Genomic DNA, 22642 nt, shown 5'->3' with positions numbered 1-22642 from the left:
GCTAAAGCAAAAGGACAGTGTAGGGACGTATTTTAACATATTAGAGGAATCAAAAATACAGATATAAACAAAGTACGTCTATACATTAAAAAACTAAAATGGATCTTTTCTTACTCTCACCCATGGGATGTGGAGTACTGTTCAAGTGTAGTAACTTGTATCCTTGAGCTGTTATTATAGAATACATGAAGTACTCTGTGTATGCTGCCATTATAGATATTTTTGGAAAACTTGGTTTAAAGAAAGTACTCAGAAATTCTCATGCCAGTTTGCCTTGCCTGTGAAAACCCTACCCTGTTCATCATGTGTGACTTTTACACCTTTAAGATGACTTGTCCTTCAAACAGTCTTCAAGTTAGCTTGTTTATTTACCAGTGACCTTTCATTAACAATTTAGATTTTTTTAAGGTTTGGTTTTCTACGGTATAGTCTCCACTATGTCCATGCTTGCCTGGGATATAATCATATAAACTATGTGGTGCTAAGTGAAATTTAGAATCATGTTAGTTCTCTGCAATATGTCAATGGAACTTGAGCAGATCTTCATGACATAGAGCCCTGACAACAAGGAACCTACAGGGGAGGAGACAAAAGAAATGAAGGAGCCAGCTATAATTTGACATATTTTCAGATTAATGATGGAAACTATGTAACTGCTGTTTGAATTGGCCATCATATATCTCTAGAAAAGAACAGGAATTATTTGGTTGGCTGGGGAATTCTATAGAAATTGTCTGAAACTTCAGACAACAGAGAAAAATTAATGAAATTAATAACCCCTATGAGGAAGATCATAAATACATTAAAGACTACATTTAAAAAACAGACAATGGTGATGGGCTTCTGGAAGATTTCCTCAGGAAAAGAAAGGAAGCATACTGAGCCTCCTCTACTTCCACTCTGCACAAAATCCCTTCCTTATTGCTTACGACCAGTCTGCTCTCATTCTCATTGTGTTCCTGAAACTGTTGGTATGGCTGACTTGTGTTTTGAAATGAGATGGGCTCTACTATATTGCCCAAGCATGTAATCCTAAAAATAACTCTCGAACTGAAAGGTGTCAGGGAGTGGATACTGCACCATGCAACGTTGGGATAGAGGCTAATCGGGTAGGGTGAAAAAATGTCGACATCTGGCATCCTCTATAGATGCCATAGGTCCCAGAAGAAGAAAGGATATATATTTTGCTACTGGTGCATTTTTTTGGCACTTGATCTAGATTAATGTTCTGCCAAATTAGACTAAGCCATCACAGTAGATGCTTCTGCTCTGTTTTCAGCAGACTGCTGCTGTTCAAGTCAGACTGTAAGATTTTTTTCCCAAATGGAGCATTCTGGCATCAGTCACCTCAAAGGGAGTAATACCATGAAAATGCATCCAGGTCTAAATGATATTGAAGCTCCATGGACTGTTTTCCCCTTATCCTGACCACATGTAACAGTGTGTGCTGCCTGGGTGACGTAATAAAAGGCTATGTCTGCATTGCTTTCTAGAAGGAAAAGTTCTGCATGTGCAAATATTCCTTAGCTGCTACATGAATTGTCACAACTGCTCTGTGAAGGAAATCTGCAGATGCTAACTTGAAGGTGGTTCTGGTATGTTTACATGAGCTATAATTATCCCTTTAATTGCAGTGTTAAGAGGTGATGGAATTAGAACTAAACTTGATTACAGAGAATATAAAATAAGTCCCTGCTTTTCTTTATAAACTCCAATATTATTAATCAATAATACACAGATGTGTCAGAAAGAATAACCTCTCAAGTGCTCCATATAATCCCTTATTTGACTCTGTACACTATGATGTAATACTGGGGAATGGGCATAGGTATATGTGTGGTTTGGTACATGTATTTGCATAAAGAATAGTCTTTGTATGTCTGCCCAGCAGTGGTAAGGCCAGCTTAGTGACTCAGTTTCTGGCAGAAATTTCTGCTTTGTTAATTTTCCTGAAACCTGGGAACAAATTACTTCAAAGTACCAAAGGGGAAAAGTGTTTCCAAAGTGAGGTGGTCAGTACAGAATGAATGCTGGCGGGAAAATTCTGTGATTAGGGTTCACGTACAAACTTTGAGGAAATTTATGTCTTCAAATCTAAATCAAAAGTTTTGATTACATACACGTGTTTTTTTTTTTCTTTTCTGTCATGCATTTCATATTATCTTTTTGACTGTATACTATTTCTACGTGGCTATTCTTATAGGGCAGAAAGTAATAAACGTTCCAGATTACTCATGTCACTGTTGTACATTCTTTTTTCCTTTATCTATTTTTTTGTAACCTTAGTTTGATTTGACCTCTTGTTTAAAAGAGCTGAGTTTTCTTAATGTTTGTTTGTGCCAACTTCACAGACTTTGTCCTAAACAAAATGTTTTATTTGCATATTTTTCCTTTTAATAGTGGCAAACAAGTAAATTAAACTCCATATGGTAGTGCTTTATAACTTTTAAAAATCTCCTTTCATTTTAGAAAATTGAAAACAAACCCCATATTTTTCCTTTGGCTAGTTAAAACTTCTTATAAAGTAGAAAAACAAAAATAATTATGGGAAAAGAAAAAGCTGTGGCAAAAAAAATTAAAAAGCAAATATTCACATTGCTTTTTCAATGAGTTGCGTTGGGGCAGTGGTTAATTTCCCCAGTTTTGATGCATAAATAAACAAAATAGTGTATTCATTGTCTTTTGACTTTGTAAGTGCTAAGTACAACTAAAATAAACCACTTTATTTTTCCTTTCCTGCAGTGGTGTACCACTTTGGTATTTTGTGCTTTCAAAACAAAAGAAAAACATTGAAGAAGAAAATAATTCAAAAACTATTTTTACTGTCCCTCATGGCTATCAAAGACAAAGGCCATAAATAATTTTTTTAAAATTTGGTAGGCTGACTTGCTAAGTTTTAAGAGTAACACACTGGCTTGCCTTTTATTTCACTGTCTCATGTTTCTTTAGAACATTTTGCTGTATGCAAATAGAAAATATCTGTGTGATTTCAAATTATTTTTTGAGCTCATGGATCTAAGTTTGACCTCTGAAGTGCACAAGATAGTATAATTTTTAGTCCTAAACCTTAATTAGTTTATTGGCAACTCCCAGTGGATGTGTGTTTGGAAGAATGGCTAAAGTCTATTTTCAAAATATTAACAGTGTCTTGGGAAGATAATAATATAAGACAGGAGATTTATATGAAGTGCTTAGACAGAAATCCTGGAAAGAAAGGACTACTTTCCTCCCTCTTTTTTTTACATTAATTTCCCACTTGGTAACTTCACCAAGCAATAATTTCAGTCCTATCAGAAGTTCCAGAAGTACTGTGATAATAGAAACATCATCTGTTATCAAAAATTATGATAAGCTGTGAAGAGACCAGTGTTTTCAGATTATATATTTCCCTCTGTGTTAGATTTAATAGCTATTTTATTTCCTTATAGTATGCACAGGTGAGGTAGACTTTTTTTTCGCCTTAAATAGCTTATCAGTCAGCATAAATGTAGTGGAAGACTTCCATTTGTTTGTTGAAGAAAGTGTTTACATGTTACTGAAAATAAATTTAGAATTGAAACCTGAGCACCAGGTACATTTTGCATCTGAGTTGCATCTTACACATACACCTTATAATGATGTATCTGGCTTTGGAAGCATGGCAGTGCACCTAGTTTATCTGGAGATAGCCCTACTGTAATTTAACTGACAGGGTATTAATATGTGGTTTTGGTTCTGCAGGAAGAATGCAGCATAAGATGCTGTGAATTAGTGGCAGATCACTAGACTATCTTTTGTAAGAGCTATTGTTCAACAGTACCTATTTTTTTTTTCAGGCTGGTTCTTAAAGGGATCTGGTTTGAGCAGGTTGGTGCACATTTAAAACTGCTGTGGAGAAATTCTAAGAACAGTAGATGTAAATGATTTTTTTAGGCCTTTTTAATGTCCTAGTCTTGTTTTGTAAAAATGAAGGAAGAGCATATTTGAAAATTAAATTAGTACTATTTTGTTGGTCCTGAAAATTATTCTGCTCTCTTTCAATTTTTTGGAGGGCAACATCCACTTCATTCTGTCCATTTGCAGATCTTGTCAAGACACCTCTTTCTCTTTTCCCCTACAAAACCCATTTAACCCCCTCAATAATTTAAAAAGACAAGTGCTTTACCAAGCTTTTCTCTCTTCTTTTACTTTGCTCTCTTTGATGTGTGCTTTGCAAGCTAATTCTCTGTGGCAATGTTTCGAGTTTCTTTCTGTTTTTTGTACAACACTGTGATGTATATTAGCCACAGAAGTTTCTTCTGGATGAAAAAGGTAGAGGGAGGAAGCCAGGAGATCATGAGCTTGGGGAAGCTTGTTGGTCATAATTTGAGGCTCTGGATAGCAGTTTAATATAGCTCTTAAAGACACAAATGCACACTCACACACAAAACTCTTTCACAAGTCCTAGAAAAAATGGTTCACAAGAGAAGAAAGAGTGTTAAGTCTGAAAAGACTGACAAAGACTGTAATTTTTCTCCTGTGAGATAATGGTTTGAAGCCAGAAGCAGATAAAAGATTGCCATAAGAATGGCCTAATTCCCCATCTTGTAAAAGGATTAGATAATTCAGTGTCTTTATGGATTCCTTACTCTGGGAAATATATTTCCACTTTTGGTTCTCCTCAGAAATAGCTGCAGAGTATACTTATTTAAAGGCACAAAGACATGCATTCAGACACTTTGGAAAGGCAAACAGCACAAAAAAAAATATTAATTTGCAGGCTGTGTGAATGTGTAAGTTTTGCTCAGCAAGTGTATATTCTTGTATTACCAGCTGAAAACATTATGCTGTGCATTAACTATTGGTGACGTGGAAACTTTCCACAAAAACTCCAAGAGTGACTGGAAAATAGTGTGTTTAATTTGCAAAAGGAAAATGAATGTCAGCCAAAATCCATTTTTAACTACTGGTTTTATGAATTTTCAAATAATTTGCTATGTTCTGATGCACTTACTTTCTTAACGACACTATTTCTCAGAGTTTAAGCACTGAGAAATAGTGTCCTTAGGAGAGTGAGTGCATAAGCAAGAAACAGACTGTGGTTTGAATGGTATTGGTTATTTATTGGTTATTTAATTATTTTAGATTAACTGTATCTTAGATCAGAGTGAAACTCAAATAATATAAATGCTGTATATCTCACATGAATAGAATTTATGGTAGTAACAACATGCTCCTTCCTGCCTGATGGCCTTGCATCACTTCTTTAAAGTGGATTTAAAGGAATTATAAATCTCTATTGGAAAGCATGCTGATTGTGCCATTAAGCATATAGTCCTACATTCTATTTAGAAATGGTATTAAATATCTGTATTTATGCATGTAGTCTTATAGTTTAATATTGGAAATATCTGCCTTCGTAGGTAATGTTCTGCAGGATAATCCAATAGTCTTCATGCTTCATTTCTTTTCAATGCAGATGCTTCCTGTATTTCAGTGTAGAGTAAAAGCAGAAACTATGGCACTGATTTCTAAATATAACAAGGTAACATGCTACAGAGCTTTTCTATTATTGCTTTAGAGTTGGCAGCCACTCTCATTGCTCACCAAATTCACAATCCTAGAAGATCCTCCTCCCATAGATCTAAGGAAAATTTTCTTGTATAGTTCAGTGATCTAAAAATCATATAAACTTTTTTAGAAGTTTCCTTCCTAATCTTCATTAGGAAGGTAGTGTGTGTAGTAAAGCTGATGAGGAATTTTACCAGATAAAGAGTACTTTTGCCTGTATATTTTTTAAATAATATTTATTTAATATAATTTCACCAGTATATTAACCAGTACAATCTGTACTGGAAAATGGATATCTTTGTGTCTCTGTACCTGTGAATACAATAGGAATTTTTCTGGCACAGTTTTAATGCTTCTATATTTGTAAAAGACATTAGTAAAACAAATTGAGTAAGTCAGAAATTCCTGGCTTTATATTCAGGTGCTGAAAAAGCTTTGGATTTTACAGCAGTGTAAGGGGGTGCAGCATTTGTGGAGTCAGTAAGTCAAGGTACATGAGGTCAGAATTTGGATCAGTATGTTTGGGAACAAAGAATGAAGTAAACTCATTATTATAGGCAAGTCAGGACAGATGATTATGAAGCTTGAAATACTCTTACTGGTGTTGAGGTTGCTAGGGAAAGGTGTTAGCAAACATTCAGTGTAACCTAAAAGTGTGTGGGGCCTTTCAGGGCTTTTGTTGTCTGATCTCTGTTGCTATAACTTCCCTAGAGTTATGTATTTGTTCTAGGGAAGTTATAAATCAGTATTACAGTGCTATCAGAGAAGGTTAGATATAGATTTGAAGTTTTAAATTACAGAAAGGAAGCAGGTGATTTGGAGAAAAAGAAAAGGAAGATCAATAAGTCAAATTTATCCTTCTTCTCATCTCTGGCTAAAATTCCCTTTGGCTGATGAAGGAACACCATTGTGTTATGTGTATAATAAGTTTGTTTTGGTAATAAGTTCATGATATTAATTAATCTTACAAAATGTATATTGGAGTTTTTTATCCAAAATAATAACTACTTCATAAAGAAACTAACTATAAATCATGGAAGTATTTGGTAGGATTTTTTCAAGAGAATGGGTAACCTACTTTGAAATAATTTAAGGAAAATAAGTGATTCAACAAGTCAAAATCTCCCTAATTAAGATTCCAACTAAAACATGACACTACCCCACTTTTTCAGAGAACTTTGTTGCTGTGCCCTTAAAGATATGTACCTGTTTTGGCTGATCATGAAAACAATTTTACTGCTCTTTTTGCTGAATTATTTAAGGATTCTTTACCAAACTTTCCACTACTCTCCGTATTCAGCTAAAAAGAGTCAACTGAGTCCTTAGCAATGGAGATCAGGAATTTTCCAATTAAATGTGTGTTTTCAGGAATAATATTTCACAGAACCCAAAATTTTTTACAGGGTTTATTCAGATTCAACAAAATTTAGCTGACGCAGGGCAAAGCAGAGAGAATGGCTGGAGCTGCAGTGCTTGGACATGCAATTTCCCCCTCCTCCTCGGAGAGTGCCCTTTACTGTCCTGGAGCCCCTGAAAGAATTTTTCTTCACTACTAAAAAGTCAGCAGAATCATTTGTATTTTCTTGAAAGAGCAGGTTTTCAGAATTTCTTCTCAAGTGGAGTTTCAGTTTCTGTTGTTGTTCACCTCTAGAGAACACCAGAATCTGAGCACAGTTATCCAGCTCTAGTTTGCTATGTTTAAAAATAAAAAAAAGTCCTTAGCTGTGTACCAGAATTTGAGGACCAGCCACATGCACAGTAATTATATAACTCTCGACTGTAGTTGTTTATTTGGGATTAAAGGAGATTTTGTCTAAAAATATAACCCTTCTGGTTCATTTTAGAAAGGAATAGAATGGGATTTTGGTTATTTAAGTGACATATTTCTGGAAGAATAGTCAAAATAGTATTAACCTAAATATAATCTAAATTTCTCTGTCTGTAAGTGACAATCACCCTCTGAATTTTATTTGGCTCAATTATTAAGCACAACCTCTATTATAAACTAGCACCAGACAATTATTAATACACATACTTTAAATCAGTAGTCTAGAACAAGAACAAATACTAGAGAGCATCTATCTCACTATGAGGTATCCAAAGCATTTCAAGTTCTTAATTTTTAGAATACTTTATGCCTTCTCCTTAGGCCCTGATGACAGAAAGTACCTATGTTTGTAATTGTTTTTATTAATCCCATGTAGTCCTCAGAAGAATTATATTCCCAGATAGGAATTTGTCCTGCATCTAATCTTGACAGATTGGAGAGATGGGTTCAGAAGAGCCAACTGAAATTCAACAAAGGCAAATTCAGGGTCCTGCACTTGGGGAAGAATAACCCTCGGCACCAGCACAGGCTGGGGGTGACCTGCTGGCAAGCAGCTCTGCAGAGAAGGCTCTGGGGGTCCTGGTGGTCTGCATCAGTCCATGAGCCAGCAGTGCGTTCATGTGGCCAAGAAGGGCAAAGATGTCCTGCGGATGAATTAGGAAGAGCATTGCCAGTGGGTTGAGGGAGGTGATTCTAGCCCTACTCAGCCCTGGTTAAGCCACCTCTGGAGTGCTGTGTCCAGTTCTGGCCTCCTCAGGACAAGAGAGACATGGAGCTCATGGAGCAGGTCCAGTGAAGGGCTACAAAGTTGATACGAGGACTGGAGCATTTCCCTTGTGAGGAACGGCTGAGGGAGCTGGGTCGGTTCAGCCTCGAGAAGAGATGACTGAGAGGGGGCCTTACCAATGCTTACAAATGTCTGAAGGGAGGGCTTCAAGAGGCTGGATCCAGGCTCTTCTTGGTGATGCCATGAAATAGAACAAGGGGCAATAGGGAGAAACTGATACAGAGGAAGCTCCACCTGGACATGAGGAAGAACTTCTTTACTGTGCAAGTGACTGTGCACTGGAACAGGTTGCCCAGAGAGGTTGTGGATTCTCCCTCACTGGAAATATTCAAGAACTATCTGTCCACAGTCTGGACACCTGTGCCATGTGCTCTGGGATGAGTCTGGTCAAGCAGGGAGGTTGGAGACTTCAGGCCCACTGTAGTCTCTTCCAATCTGACCCACTCATGAATCTGTGTATCATATCTTTGAAATCATACTGGCAGGAGGACAGTGATTCATGCATCCATAAGCTTGTCTGTAGTGATAGATCCTGTATAATGCTTCTGCACCAAATCTATAGAATTTATTCAGAATATTTTTGGTCCTGAAGTTCTTAATGGTTTTCTTGGAATGCATTTTGGGGTCAAAGAAAATTGAAATATTTACCTGTAGGCTGTTTGCTTTTGTAGCTCTTGAAGCTCCAACATGCAGCTGGTTAATATAACTGAAACAATGTCCTCTAAGCAAGAAAGAGATATGGGGAAAAAATGTTGGCTATCAGGTTTCAAATTTAGACTCACATTAAAATAATTAATAGCTGAAATAATGTTTTGGTTAAAAGCTGAAGTAGTCCATGAAGTGTTAATAAGATTAGTTTTTAGGTAACTCTTCTAAAGCTAGGTGTCTTTCTAAAGAATGCTTCTTTCTTCTTAAGAGTTTTTAAGTGTTGTCATTTTACTGTGGAGGTGTCTTATGAATAATACTACTTTTGAACAAGAAATTGTAATAGTCCAATTACCAAAGTTCATTTGGCAAGAAGACTGACTTTTTTATTGCTTGAGTTTCATGAGAATCTATTCTGATATGAATCTATATGTAAGAAATACATACATAAATTGAAAATTGGATGTGAAAATAAGACACAGATATGTCAAACATCCTATTCATCCATCCACACAGTACCCCAGCCATTTCTTCCTACAAAGTAAAATCATATGAAATGGATTTTCTGATTAGATATATTGAAAATATTTTTGTGTGTCTTAGTGTTCTTCATAAGGCAGTGGGCCACTGAAATATATCTAAATTCTAGAATAAGATGAGGATATTTTCAGTTATTCATGTCTAGCTTTGATTTATTGAAGCTCAGAATGGGAACATATTGGAAAATCTTGAAAATTCTGATGGGATAAAAGAAGAAGCTCCTGCTTCTAGAGATAGTTTTTATATGACTGTAATGTAAGCAGAAAAGGTTGGAGTAATTATCCTTGTAGTTAAATATAAATGAACTACCAACATGGCTGAAGAGAAGAGTCTCTCACTTCTGGTTCCTGCAATTTCATGCATATCTTTCTAAGACTGAATATGTGTTTGCAGTAAATGTGCATATGTATGTAATGAAGGAGGATGGGTGAATTGTATTGCAGTGGAACATTATGTGATTTTTGAGAGCTTCTTTTTTTTGCATGATTATTTCATTTGCAATTTGTTTTTGCCCTATTTGAATATCTTTAGGATACAAAGTAATTTTCTTCTGTTTGACAAGTTAGGTTTAAAGAATTGGCAGCTAGAGCATTAGAAGAGCATTAGAACCCAGGTACAGAGCTATAAAGGGTTCATAGAAGTAATTTTCAAAATTAGGTTTACACATTTAGCTTTTACATTTTTTTGTCTTGAGTTTGATCTATGGATCTGCCACCTTAGACAAGAAATATTATGAATTTACACTGAGCTTTCCTTTCCATCATAAATAAATCATTCTAGGGGCAATAAAAGGAGATAAAAGTAATTGGGGGAGGGGGTTGCTGGGGAAATGGTTTTGAGGAGTACAAACAGATGACTTTAAAATCCATCTATATTAGATAACTGTGAGAATCATAAAATGTGAAATTTAGATAGGGCAGATAAGGGGGTTCTACTTGGTTTCAAAGGTTAATTTCAAGCTTAGTATAAAATAGCTGCAGAGAGTAAGAATACAGAGTGAAAAGAACTTTTTTTTCTTCCAAGAGATAAGTTATTTCTTTCCCTAAGGTTTTACTTCAATGCATTTTTATGATTCCTGGGCTTTGCAAAATTGAATTGCATTTTTCTTATTCTTTTCATGTCTGAATTAATCCAAGGTAAGATAACCTTTATGTAAATGGCAGTTATATTGCATTTAGAGCTACAAAGCACTTCCTCAGAGCAGAATTTGTACTCAAGATTCATAAGAGCCTGGAGAAGGATGGTGGGACTCCTGGGATGCTCATTTGAAAAAAACAGATACAAGCATTATTTGTATAAATTGCTGTCAAGGCATTGCAGTCAGCTAGTGCAGCGGAAAAGCCTGAAGACAAAGTCTGCCACAATTACTGTATTTTCCTTTTAACAAGTAACAAAGGAGGAGGAAATATTCTTGCATACATAACCCCTGTGGTGGGTTAACTTTGGCTAAGGGCCAGTTTCCTACCCAGCCAATAGGATGACAGGAGAAAATAGGAAATAAAAGCTTGTGGGTTAAGATGAAGACAGGGAAATTGTTTACCAGTTACTGAAATGGGCAAAGCAGACTTGACTTGGGCAAAATTAGTTTAATTTATTGCCAATTAAAATAGGTTCAGGTGATGAGAAACTAAAAGATAAACATCAAAACCACACTTGTCCTCCTCCTTTTCCTGGGTTCAAATTCACTCCTTCACTTCAGATTTCTCTCCCCACCCACTGAACAGTGCAGGGGAGACAGGGAATGGATATTTGTGGTCAGTCCATTACAAGTCCTCTCTGCCCTTCCTTCCTCACCCCACTTTTCACCTGTTCCAGTGTGGGATCTCTTTGGCTACTGTCCATTCCAGACTTACCTGCCGTGGTGTTGGTCCTCCAGGGGCTGCATGGAATATTGCCTTTGGCATTTCACCATGGGCTGTATGGGAGTATCTGCTCAGAGTATGGATCACCATCTCTCCTTTGACCTTGGTGTGTCCTCTGCTGTTTCCCAGTCTTCCTGTTCCCTCCTCTTCTGCCTGTGTGGCATTGTGGCTTGCTCTTCCTTAACTATGTTTCCTCCAAGGTGCCACCATTTTGGCTGAAGAGTTCAGCCATGCCCTGCCATGATTCTTTTTGGAGCCAGATGGGACTCGCTCAGGGCAGCACCAGCCTCTCCTCACCAAGGCCACTGCACTGCCAACACATGGGCATGGACATCCAGTACAGTCCATTCAATTAAAATATTTTTGAAGGTAGGGAAGGAAGCTTGCAGTCTCACATGCACACCAAACCCCCACTTTGGTAAAATAAGACTTGCAAAAATGCATAAGCTAGGATTCAGTTGGCTGTTCCTTGGAGGCTAGTTTTGGTTACTAGACAGTCCAGGTTATGACTGAACCATGAGTGTGGGCTTTTCAGCAAAGCTGCTCTTTTAATCAGGGCAATGTTGTGAGCAGGGTATGTAGCCAAGGATTATGTTCTTCTGTGTCTTATCCATTGAATATGACTGCAAATGTTTTCACTGCGTTTTTCCACAATTTAGATTGCAAGGGGATAATTTGGCAGAAAGGCCAGAAGATGTCTCCATGGTATCTCAGACATCTGAGCCAGCAGTGTCAGACTCTGATGGTAAGTTATATAAATATTTACTGCTCATTAAAAAATCCCAAACATCAACATCTTGAGTTTGAGAGTAGGGGTTATGTCTGTAAAAGATGAAACAAGAGAGTGTTCCTGGGCATTTGAACTCAATCATTTACACTTCAAATATGTTCAAGGAGCCACTAACATATTTTTTGTCATGACCAATTAACACTCCACAATATTTCCTAGACTTATTTTGAGAGGTGCATTGGGCCAGAATCTGTAGACAGATTTTATGTTAGTACACTAACATTTAAAACAGCTTAATTGCATAGACGTGGGCTGTTCATTGCAGCTTTTATGCCAAGGAATGGTCTTTGAAATATTTTATTTATTACTACACATGCATCCAGATGATTCAAATGATTTACAGTAGAAATAAAGAGTTTATGAAATAACTCTGAAAAACACTTTTTCCCCTCATACAAACATGTTCATATGTTGGGTTAATCTGCAGTCAGGACACTCAGGCGTATTTGAATTTCTTCTCAGGTTTTTGAACTCAGTAGCACCTGAAATGTTGAAAAAGGCACTTCATACGGGATATCTTTCCACAGAATGCCCAGCTTTCCCATGAAAGATAAAGCTGATGAAGGTTAACTTCATATTAGCTGCTGCTGTAACTCAGAGAGAAAGAAATACAGGTTTTGGCAGAGAATCTGCAAAGATAAATCCTTTAGTCTATTCCCTTACTGTTGGTCTGAAACAACCAAGTCTACAAATTTTATGTTTTGATTTGCAATGTAGTCTTCAGCAGCCATGGACAAAATAGCTAAGGTGATCAATTAACACAAAAAAACCAAACAAACAAACAAACAAAAAACCAAAACCAAAACCCTGGAATGTATTTTTAAAAATTATCCTACTCTCTGTCTGCTATCTAATGTATCTGTCTGCTCTCTGTCTGCTATCTAATGCTATTGTATATGCTATTAGGTATCACAGCAACCTCAGCTTTCACTCATTTCTCTTGCCTCATTTGTAAACCAACCATTAGTAACTAATATGTCTTTAAAGATAAATTTTTCAAACTGGTTTTGTGACAATGTGTGTGGTTTCATGCAGTCAAGATATTGGCTTTTCCTTTTTATCTGCCATTGATCACCTAATTGAAAAAGGTAATAAGACATTCAGAATCTCAAAACATTATGTCCCTGCAATCTTCACGAATATTGTCAGCAAGAGATGCTCAGACTGGTGACTTCAATCAAGGCCTGTAAAAGGAAGGCAAAATTCTATTGTGAGAGTGATTCCCAGAAAGGGAGGTGATGGTGGCTTGCTTGGGTTAGGTAAGGGAAAATGCATGCATGAGATTACTGCAGCAGAAACAAATAGATAGGTAAGACAGACATGTGGGAAAAAACTCTACAGTTCACCAAATATTTTTGAACAGGTCTCATTCCATTTTCCTTCCTGTGTACCTTTGCTTCTGAAGTGAAAATATGCCCACTTTGCCATGCTGTCTTCTGAAATTGCAGGCTACAATTAAACAGTTAGGTTTTGATAAGTGGCAGAGACACTGGCATTAAAGAAGGTGAAACTATCAGAATGTACTGGATTCTGTTAATATTGGAGCTGGATCTTTTATGATCACAGTGTATGGAACACAAAAGTGCTACAGCTGTTCTACCTTTGGCCACTTCATGTGCTTCTGAATACTTTGCAATCAATATGGCTACAGAGAAGATGGAAGACACTTTCTTTAAAAAACACCACATTCGATAAAATACAGACAGTAACATTTAGATAGGTAGGTGGGGAAATGATATTCATGTTATAAACATCTATCTCATGTCTATGAATAAATATGGACCTGTTAGTCATGTAGCTAGAAAATAACAAAGCTTCTCGGGTGAAAAGACTGAGGTCAGTAGTAAGGTAATGCCAAATTTCTGTCAAGAGGTGCCCTCAGAAATGTTCAGTGTTTCATAACATATGGTTGGGTCTTTTTTTCCTAATATGTTGGCTAGTGCTACACTTCAGTTTGAAAAAAAAAACACAGCTGGATTTCACAAGTAGGTACAGACTATAAACAGACACAGAACTCAGGCAACTGCCCATTCTGTCAATCTTTCCTGTAAATGCAGCACAATATTTGCTCTCTTTGCATCTGATACTTATTTCCAATAAATATTATGTATGAAAGGATGGTTAAAAAAACCTCATAAATATATTGTTAAAAAACCCTAAGTAACCAAGGCATTGTTGCACTGAATTTTTAGTTATGTCCTCTTACATATGTATTACATCATGAAATAGTGACTAGCAGGCTTCACTTACCCGATTTATTTGATTTATGTTCTGCTATTTATCAGTACCAGTGACTTTAATGAGGGAAAAGTGGATTGGGAAGTGCTGATGCAAACCATTCATTCAAGAATAGGCAAGCAAGATGCTGATGCACCACAAAGTTGAGAGTAGCTTTCTTTAGATAATGATCCATTTCTGGTAGATCTGGAACATGTCTCCTGTGAATTTCAGATGAACTAAGCTCAGAAGTAATCAGCAGAACATCTGATCAAGCAGCCCTTATAAATAAGCCTCTTTTTAAGCAATTCCACCTACTAAAGTCAATGCAGGAGCTTGTGTGAGAAGATCATGTGCATCATCAGACGCTATACTGATTCCACGGACAATCTGGATCTGGTCCTAATTAACCACTACACTGATTTCCCTCTGGTATAATCCTACTGAATTGGACAGACTTGTGTTTGATCTAAGTAGTAAAAATGAAAGGTAGGAATCAGCTCTCAAGATAGAAAAACAGAAGACACTTTAGCCCTGCAGTTTCTTTTCACTGTCCTAAACTATACCTCTCAAAAATGTTTCCCTTTCCCATTAGATCACTTCACAGGAAAGAACTAAGGGAAGAATTTAATAGGTTCCTGATTTTGATCAGAAGCAGCAGCATAGATCACTGCACAGCAAGCTTTCCTGTAGATGCCAAGCTTGTCTGGTTTGTCTCTTTGGTCAGTTCTCCATTGAGCCTTACTCTTGTTCTGTAGAGGTAGATGGGGAGAATAGCTGAGGCTTCAAAAGATACACACTACAACAGAACTGATCCAGAAAATCTACATCCAACAGCCCCTAATGTATTTTTCAGGTTGGTGGGATTATAGAAACAATCTACATCAGTATTTTTTTGGGGTATTAAATTTGTAGAAATAGTATCACTTAGGGATAATTGTTCATTTACTCCCAATTTCCTGGAAGTACCATACAACCTTGTTTCACTTCTTTCATTCTCTTCTGCTGAAATGTACCTTACCCTTTGAGTGAAGCCATGATATAAGGCAGGAAAAGAAGACGTTATTTCAAATAAAGCTTTTGCAGTCTATGCATTCTTGTAGAAATAAGTTTAAAATGCAGTAATATATTAGGGAGTAATCTCCTAATATAGGCTAAATGAAAAGTATAAGGCTTCTAAACCACTGCTCAAATACATGTGAAAAGCTGTTTATTATGTGTTTCTTTGCATGTATTGTGCAACTCCACATATTTCTGGGGTGTGGGCTTGTTTCTTTTGTGACTCCACCTGGAATAATATTGGACCAAAGATAATAGGTTCTGTGGTACTATGCCATGGTGTAAATGTGGTATTTCCTATTTTATTGTTCTATTACATCTACAGCTCTACAGATTATATTGTGATATATAATACTTAGTTTGCTAAATAAATTTTGCTAGAGCAAATTTCCCATCAGTAGTTTATTCCTTATCAAACAGGAATCACTGAGGTTTTTTGGGGTGTTTGGGTTCTGGAATGTTTATTTGTTTATTTTTCTTCGGGTTCTTTTTCTCCTTTTAAATGTCATTATAGTAGAAAGTTCAAAAGAGACATTAGGATGTAGAGGAAAAGTTTGGAATTGGAGATGTTCAATAAAACCATGAACATATGAAATACATGTAGTATTGTTCTGGGTGGAACTGCATGACCAGGGTAAAAAATTTAGGATGCAAATATGTGGAAATAAGTCTTGAGAACTAGATAAGTCAATGGCAGAAGTGTGGCATCATCTCTTATTCCCACATAATTCCCTGACCACAACTTTCCGTTATCATCACCTCTTTGCCCTCTACATTAATTTGTGTTTGCAATGAATTGGTAACCACAGTTGCTATGCTTCACAATAAATTCTGCTTTCATAGTAAGTACAGCCTGAGATGTTTGACAAATTGGGTTCTGGAAACATAAGGACCTCCCTGCTAAGTGTCTGAATAACAGCAGAACATAGGGAAGATCAGAACATTCACTTTTGTTAGGCTGCTGGTGCAACATCTAAGTGCCTTAGCAGAATGTTAGGCAAAGAGTGAAACTGCATAGAATGTTACTTGGAAATTTCTTTCTCTGACAAGGTTGCATAAAATCTGTTTTAAGCCATTATATGTTCATCAAAAAGATATTTTACACTCCTCACAAAATTCTGTCATTTTACAAATGTGGTAATATGGGCAAAAAGTATACTTGCAAGGCTTTTAAATTGACTAAATTGTCTAAATTGACCAAGTCATTTTACTTCAGGAATTTTAACTGAATTAATTGTGTATAGTTTTATTCATTTAATTAAAGCTGGAGATCCACTACTTACTTGTATTTAGTTTACAGTATTTAGTTTACAGTATTTAGTATTTAGTTTAAATAGTAAAGTTAATAAAGGACCTAAAAGATACTGTGGCAGCTGAAGGAAGCTTGAGGATCACTCTAGTCATGTTGGAGACATTGTTCCATGTTGCATTAAGGTTCTAAATTAAAATCAAACATAAATTATAATCTATTGAAGTGTAACTGAAAAGTAGTGCATTTACAGTAGCCACATTTACCTTCCCCGCAGTAAATTTTTAGGCATTAAATTTTCAAAGTGACTAACACTTATTTGATTAGACTGATTTACATTTCTCTTGTACCTCTTTGGAACAGTTCAAGTACCTGGGGTTGAAACACTCTCAGAAGATATTAATGAGTTTCAGAGTGCTTCTCAAGTGGCAGCATCTGTAAGTACCTTCCCTTATGAGTAATCCAGTAATTTTTAAAATTTATTTCATAAAAAATTGATTGTGCATAGAGATAAAATTTGTATTTGCTAGTACTGTCATCCTAGAGAGAAAAAAATAAATTTACATAACCCTTCAGAATTTTCACTTCTCTGCTTTTTTCTGCTTTTTTCCTAGAATTTCTTCATTCTAAGAAAGGGTGTATTTTGAAATACGTTATTATAATCTACAAGACCACATGTTGTTGGGCTTACCCATTGGAAGTGCAGTAATTTTATACATATTCTGTATGTTTTAAAATGCTAGTCAAATATTAATTTTACCAGATAATATTCAGTTTTACAAATTGAAGAGAACAAGAGAACACGATAATTCAAACTCTAAATTTTATTCTGAAACATGAAATTGTGATATCTCAACTATAATTTAGATTTCTGTTGTCATTTGCTTGGAAATTAACAAGAGCAGCTTAGTTAAAATGTGTGGCTAGTTCATTTGTATATTTTAAAAGAATGCATGCGATATTATGCTTGGTAATATCTCCATGTGTTCTTTTATTTTGAAAGTTAAGAAAATCTCTGCACATATGCAGTTTATGGAAAACATAACCAGCAGTAAAATATTTTTTTAATAATTATGTAATCATAATTTTGATGCTACTAGTATTGCACCAGGAGTTTGAATATAGGTTAAAAAAAAGGATTGTGTTTTTTTTTTCCCATGGCAAATAAATTTACAATAGTTGTGCAATTTTGCAAAATTTTAGACAAGTGTAAGAGGACATATTAATTCCTGTTCAGTGTGTTCAGCAATACTGTTTTTTAGCACACTTTAGTTTTGATATAGCAAGTGAAAGAAGGGCTCATTATTTGTTAGCTAAAGAAAAAAAGGGCAATATAAAGAAATGCAGGTTGGTCTTGCAGTCTTTTACGCAGCTGATTAAGCAGTGTGAATAAAGCTAGATAGTCTTAAACATGAAATATTTACAACTAGATTATTTATAAAAGCAGTTGAGGAATATGGAGTTCCAGGTCAATTCCTAAACCTCTTTGAGAACTTGAAGTGCAAGAACCTCACAGAGCATTTGCTGATATTGGGCAAAAAGAGTAAAGAACAGAACTTCAGCTGGCGTGGCTTGGATCTTCTTTTTCAAACCTCCTTTTTGCTTCCCACCAGCAAAGAGAGGGGTAAAATAAATTTTGCAGCAATTTCTGAACTCACATTTTCTTATTCATTTGGATTCGCAGCTACAAAGTTTGATTTTGTAATTCTGCAGACATAGGTAACATGGGGAGCAAGAAACAAATTAATTGAATTACATAGAAAAAAGTACAAAGAAAACAACAGTTCATTATGCTTATTAGCAAAATTTTGTTACAGAAAGGTACAGCCTTTAGCTGTATGCTCTGTGTGTGCAGGTTTAGGAGCAAACAATACATATCTGTGCTCATTTCATGCTCTGGTAGTTCCAGGCTTATTGAAGGTTGCCTGGAGGATGGAACTGCCAGAGGCAGTGAGGTTCCCTGGCTGAATCCCTGAAAGCTGGCTGATGTTGTAATTACTAGCGCTGCAAAGAGAAGACAAGACCAGTTGCAGCTCTTGCTCTGCCTGTCCATCCTCCCCTCAGGGCAGAGGCAGATCATTTCACATTCCTGAGATCTTGAAAAACTAATTTTCTAAGAAAAGAAAACTAATTTTCTAAGAAACTTAGAAACTAAGTTTCTAAGGAGCCAGTTACTGTTCATATGCGTTGGGTTTTTTTGTTTATTTTTATGTGCTGTGTCTTAGTGTTCTTGCTTAAATAGTGTGTAGCTAGCTGATTGTTGTCTCTTTATAATGGCTTGATATTCAAAATAAAATTCAACTATCCAATACTTTGTCTGTAACTGTATCTCCTCAAAAAGAAACAAAGCATCTAACCATTCTCCTTGCCTTTCAGGGCTCCAAAGGGGAGATCTGTTCCATGGTCCCTTAATAAGTGAGACTTATTCTTTGACAATCTTGACATACAAAATATAGAGACAAAACTGAGATGCCTCATAGGAAGGCTGTGTAGATAAATGCAATCTTGCAATGGATTTCCACAATCCTTTAAAGCATTAAGAAATATGCCTGTAAAATGACTTCAGAATTGATACCAAAATGTATTCTCGTGACTTGAATGATTTTTAGATATTTTATGAGATGCAAGATGAGGGAAAAATAGAATAAAATATTGATCAGACATTTCTCATAAATTTGACTAATTGATTCATGGTATTCCCTCAAATGTGCATATTACGTGTAAAAAATCCTGACATGGCTCAAAGTGTGCAATGTTTAATATTGGTGCTGCATTCCAATGGGCTAATTTGTGTTTGTGGCTAGTTTAATAGATGATTATATAATTTTTTCTCTGCTATCAAAGGTGCCTCAGCCTTCAGAGGGATAAGCATTTTGAGGGAAATTGTAGGACAAAACAGCAAGAAGTATTCATAAGGATTTTCAGAAAAAGCCTTTGGGTTCTTTTTTTCATGTCCCATGTATGAATCCACATGTAAGATCTTTAATGTGGGTACTAAAACAATCTGGATACTAGTACTCAAAAGAGATAGGCAGCATCTATGTCTATTACATGGTTCATGTAATTTACACTATGGTTATATTATGATTTTCTTGCAGCTTTGTATATTTTTACTGTTCTTTTTCTGAAAACCCTGGTTTTTATACTTAGATCTTTTTAGTTGTACTTTTTAAAATAGAATATTTTGCTATGCTGTATTTTTCATAAAAAGAATTAATGTTTGAAAAATTGAAAACTTATATTTTAAGAGCTGCACAACCCCAAACAAAGCATTTGGGGCAAATAAGTGAATAAAGCTGGCAAAACAGTTTGTTGAAGTACTTACAGGCATCAGCACTTTCCCCAAGTGTTTTGTAAGAATTCAGAGTAGAAACAAGGATTCAAAACATCATTAGAGATCCTAGTTTACTGCCTGGCAAACATTTTGTGTAATGAAAAGTGCCAGGCAAAATGCATTCTTTTTCTTGAGATTTTTTCATTGTGCTAAACACAAAGCTTGCTAGCCAAATGTTTAGAACATTTCCAGAAACATAAAGTAAAATAATACTCTAAGATAATACAGAAGTGATAATAGGAAAAATTTAAGTGGCCTGGAATTCTAGCAGAAATGGAGAACCAGGGTGTCAGAGAAAACTGCTAGCTTTACAGTGACTAACAGAAAGAGGGCACAAGCATTGAGCAGATCATGTTGAGTAGCCTTTGCCTTCTCTCTGACTTGTTTCTTTTACCACCTGGATCTAACAGGACTTAGGCTTAGTTTTTGGGGGTTTTTATGTGAATTTTGCCTTGCACATGCACATAAAAAGGTATATTTTTTTTTGTAAATTATCCATGTAAGGCAAAGCAATCCAAATGCAGCAGAAACTGGAAAAAAAAAGTTGTCCAACTGCAAAAAGCGTTTCTGCATGAATGTGCCTTTGGTTTTTGCTCTTTATTACTGTGCAAAAAATACTGTAATAAAATGTTTTATAGAAGTGTTTTGTTTTAAATATTTTTTTTCCTATATTCCCTACTGCTTTGAAACATTTAATTTGCTTTCATAGAAGAAATACAGACATGGATTTTCTGTGATAAATGTGTAAATTCTTTAACTCAGTTTGTAAAATGACTTTAAGGTTCATGCAGAAGGAAAAACTAAGCCTTTATTCTTGCTGTCAATATATGTTGAATACAATAATATTACAATGCTACATTATTTCAATTCTATTTGCTAGAAATTTTCATAGCTTTACCCATTTATTCCCCTAGAAGAATAATATGAAGTAAGTGAATTACTTGTTTGAGTATAATCAGCAGAAATCATCCAAACTTCTGGATTTAACTAATTCTATAAATTATTTACTGGGTTGGGGTCACTGTTTAGCATTTAACAGATTATTCATTCAAATAGTTATTTTAAGATTGCACTGCTACATCAGAAACAACAGCAATGCACCTTTGTGGTAGTAAGAATTATAAGGGTCCTATTTATATAATATTTATATACCTATTTATGTTCAAATTAGAGATATATGAGCATATTTATGTTCAAATTGCTGTTTTCTGCTACAAATGTTTTCAAATCCGAGCTGAATTTTGAAATTATGTAGAAATTCAGGCACTTAGAGGTGAAATTTCAGATTTTAACTTCAAAATTTAAATCTTCTATAAAAATAATAACAGTTGATATTAGGTTACTTCAGCTCTTCTACAGGTAGTAAAAAAAAAAAAAACCCTACACAAATGTGTATGTTTAACCACTGCTCAGTAAGTAACAATATAAATGGTTAGAAAAGCATATCAAGGTTCTTGGGAAATAAGTGATAATTCCTGCAAGATGTTAGGAAAGTAGTTTGACTTGCATGCCCTGGACCTATTTAGTTGAGACCTCCCTTATGTCAAACAAAATCCATAAACTAGACATAAATTTTTTTATATACAGAAAAGAAAAGAAAAAAAAAAAAGAAAAAATAATCTTGGGTGAAAATTTTCTTATTCGAAAATACTTAATACTCTAGGCCATAATTCTAAATTGAAAGAATATTCTGAACTTTAGAAAAATATATGTAAGAAAAGGAAATCAATGAATGCCTTTTTATACCTGTGTAAAATTTTGTATTCTTGGTCATGACAAATGCAGAAATAGTAATTCAAATAGCAGTAAATAAAACTGAACTGAATTTTAGAAAAAAAAATATTCTGGTTGCATTTCAAAAACTGAAACAAATGTGATTCCCAGGTGACCACATATTTCCTCCTTCCCTCTTTCTTCTAAACAGAAAAACCTTGTGTAAGTTAACTCAAAGTACCATTTTTTTAGTGTAAGGTTCAGTGTAAAATGTGCTGCTGGCTGATTGCCATGAGAAGCCAAAAGCTTGTAATTTCAATTACACGGCATTTCAAGTAGAACAGGCCCTAATGTGGAAGAGGGGATTAGAGGTGGCAGCTGATATTGTGACAGAGCTCTAAGAAGCCGTGTATTTTTACAGTATCAGATGGTTTGCTCAGCTTATGTCATTGAACAGATTATAGAAGCTGAAAGATTAAATATTAGGTGACCTCTTTGTAGAAAGTACATGCTGAATGAAGAATCCTTAAACAAAATATTGCACACAAAAAAAATCCACTGCATGCAGAACATCTGTACTTGCCACCTGCTTGGCCAGAGTGGAAGGGACACTTGTAAACAGATTGTTCAATAAAGAGGTGGAGTTTTTTTGGTTTTGTTGCTTTTTCTGTTTGTTTAGTTTTGTTTTGTTTTATCTTTTTTTGTTTTGTTTTTTTTATTTTTAATTTAGAGGAATCTCTGTCAAATGTGTGCATTTAAGATATTTAAGTTATTCAGCAAAGAAAAGCTATGTTATCATAGAAAGCTAAGCTCAGGTGTATTCCTTACACTTTTATCTCCTGAAGCTATCAATAAAATTTCCACTTGATTAGCAAAACCATGTAGAATCTAAAGTACAATAAAACCAGTTTTCATATACTTACAATTTGCAAACCAATTTGGTTTCACCTTTTACTCATTTCATAGTTGTCATTCACTTTAGGTAGTCTTCCACATCTGCCTGGGCGTGCATAGGAATACCTTGGTATTACTCTGAGAAAGGCCAAAACGGCACAGAAATATGTGCTGAATAGTTTATTAACACTTTTT

General features: G+C 35.4%; 1 protein-coding gene across 8 annotated transcripts in view; it reads left to right on the top strand.

Moving 5' to 3' along the window:
* C1H8orf34 (chromosome 1 C8orf34 homolog) overlaps nucleotides 1-22642 on the top strand; it is a 147304-nt gene that overhangs the window by 100538 nt on the left and 24124 nt on the right. For all 8 annotated transcript variants that reach the window (XM_021555582.3, XM_021555581.3, XM_021555578.3 and 5 more), the window contains 2 exons: nucleotides 11851-11936; nucleotides 16870-16943. In XM_021555582.3, coding sequence (XP_021411257.1) covers nucleotides 11851-11936; nucleotides 16870-16943 — 160 coding nt within the window. The remainder of the gene's footprint in view (nucleotides 1-11850; nucleotides 11937-16869; nucleotides 16944-22642) is intronic.

The sequence above is a fragment of the Lonchura striata genome, chromosome 1, assembly GCF_046129695.1.
Source record: "Lonchura striata isolate bLonStr1 chromosome 1, bLonStr1.mat, whole genome shotgun sequence".
In the NCBI taxonomy this organism is placed as follows: Eukaryota; Metazoa; Chordata; class Aves; order Passeriformes; family Estrildidae; genus Lonchura; species Lonchura striata.
Note: the sequence above shows the minus strand (reverse complement) of the source record. Positions and strands in the feature narration are given on the sequence as shown.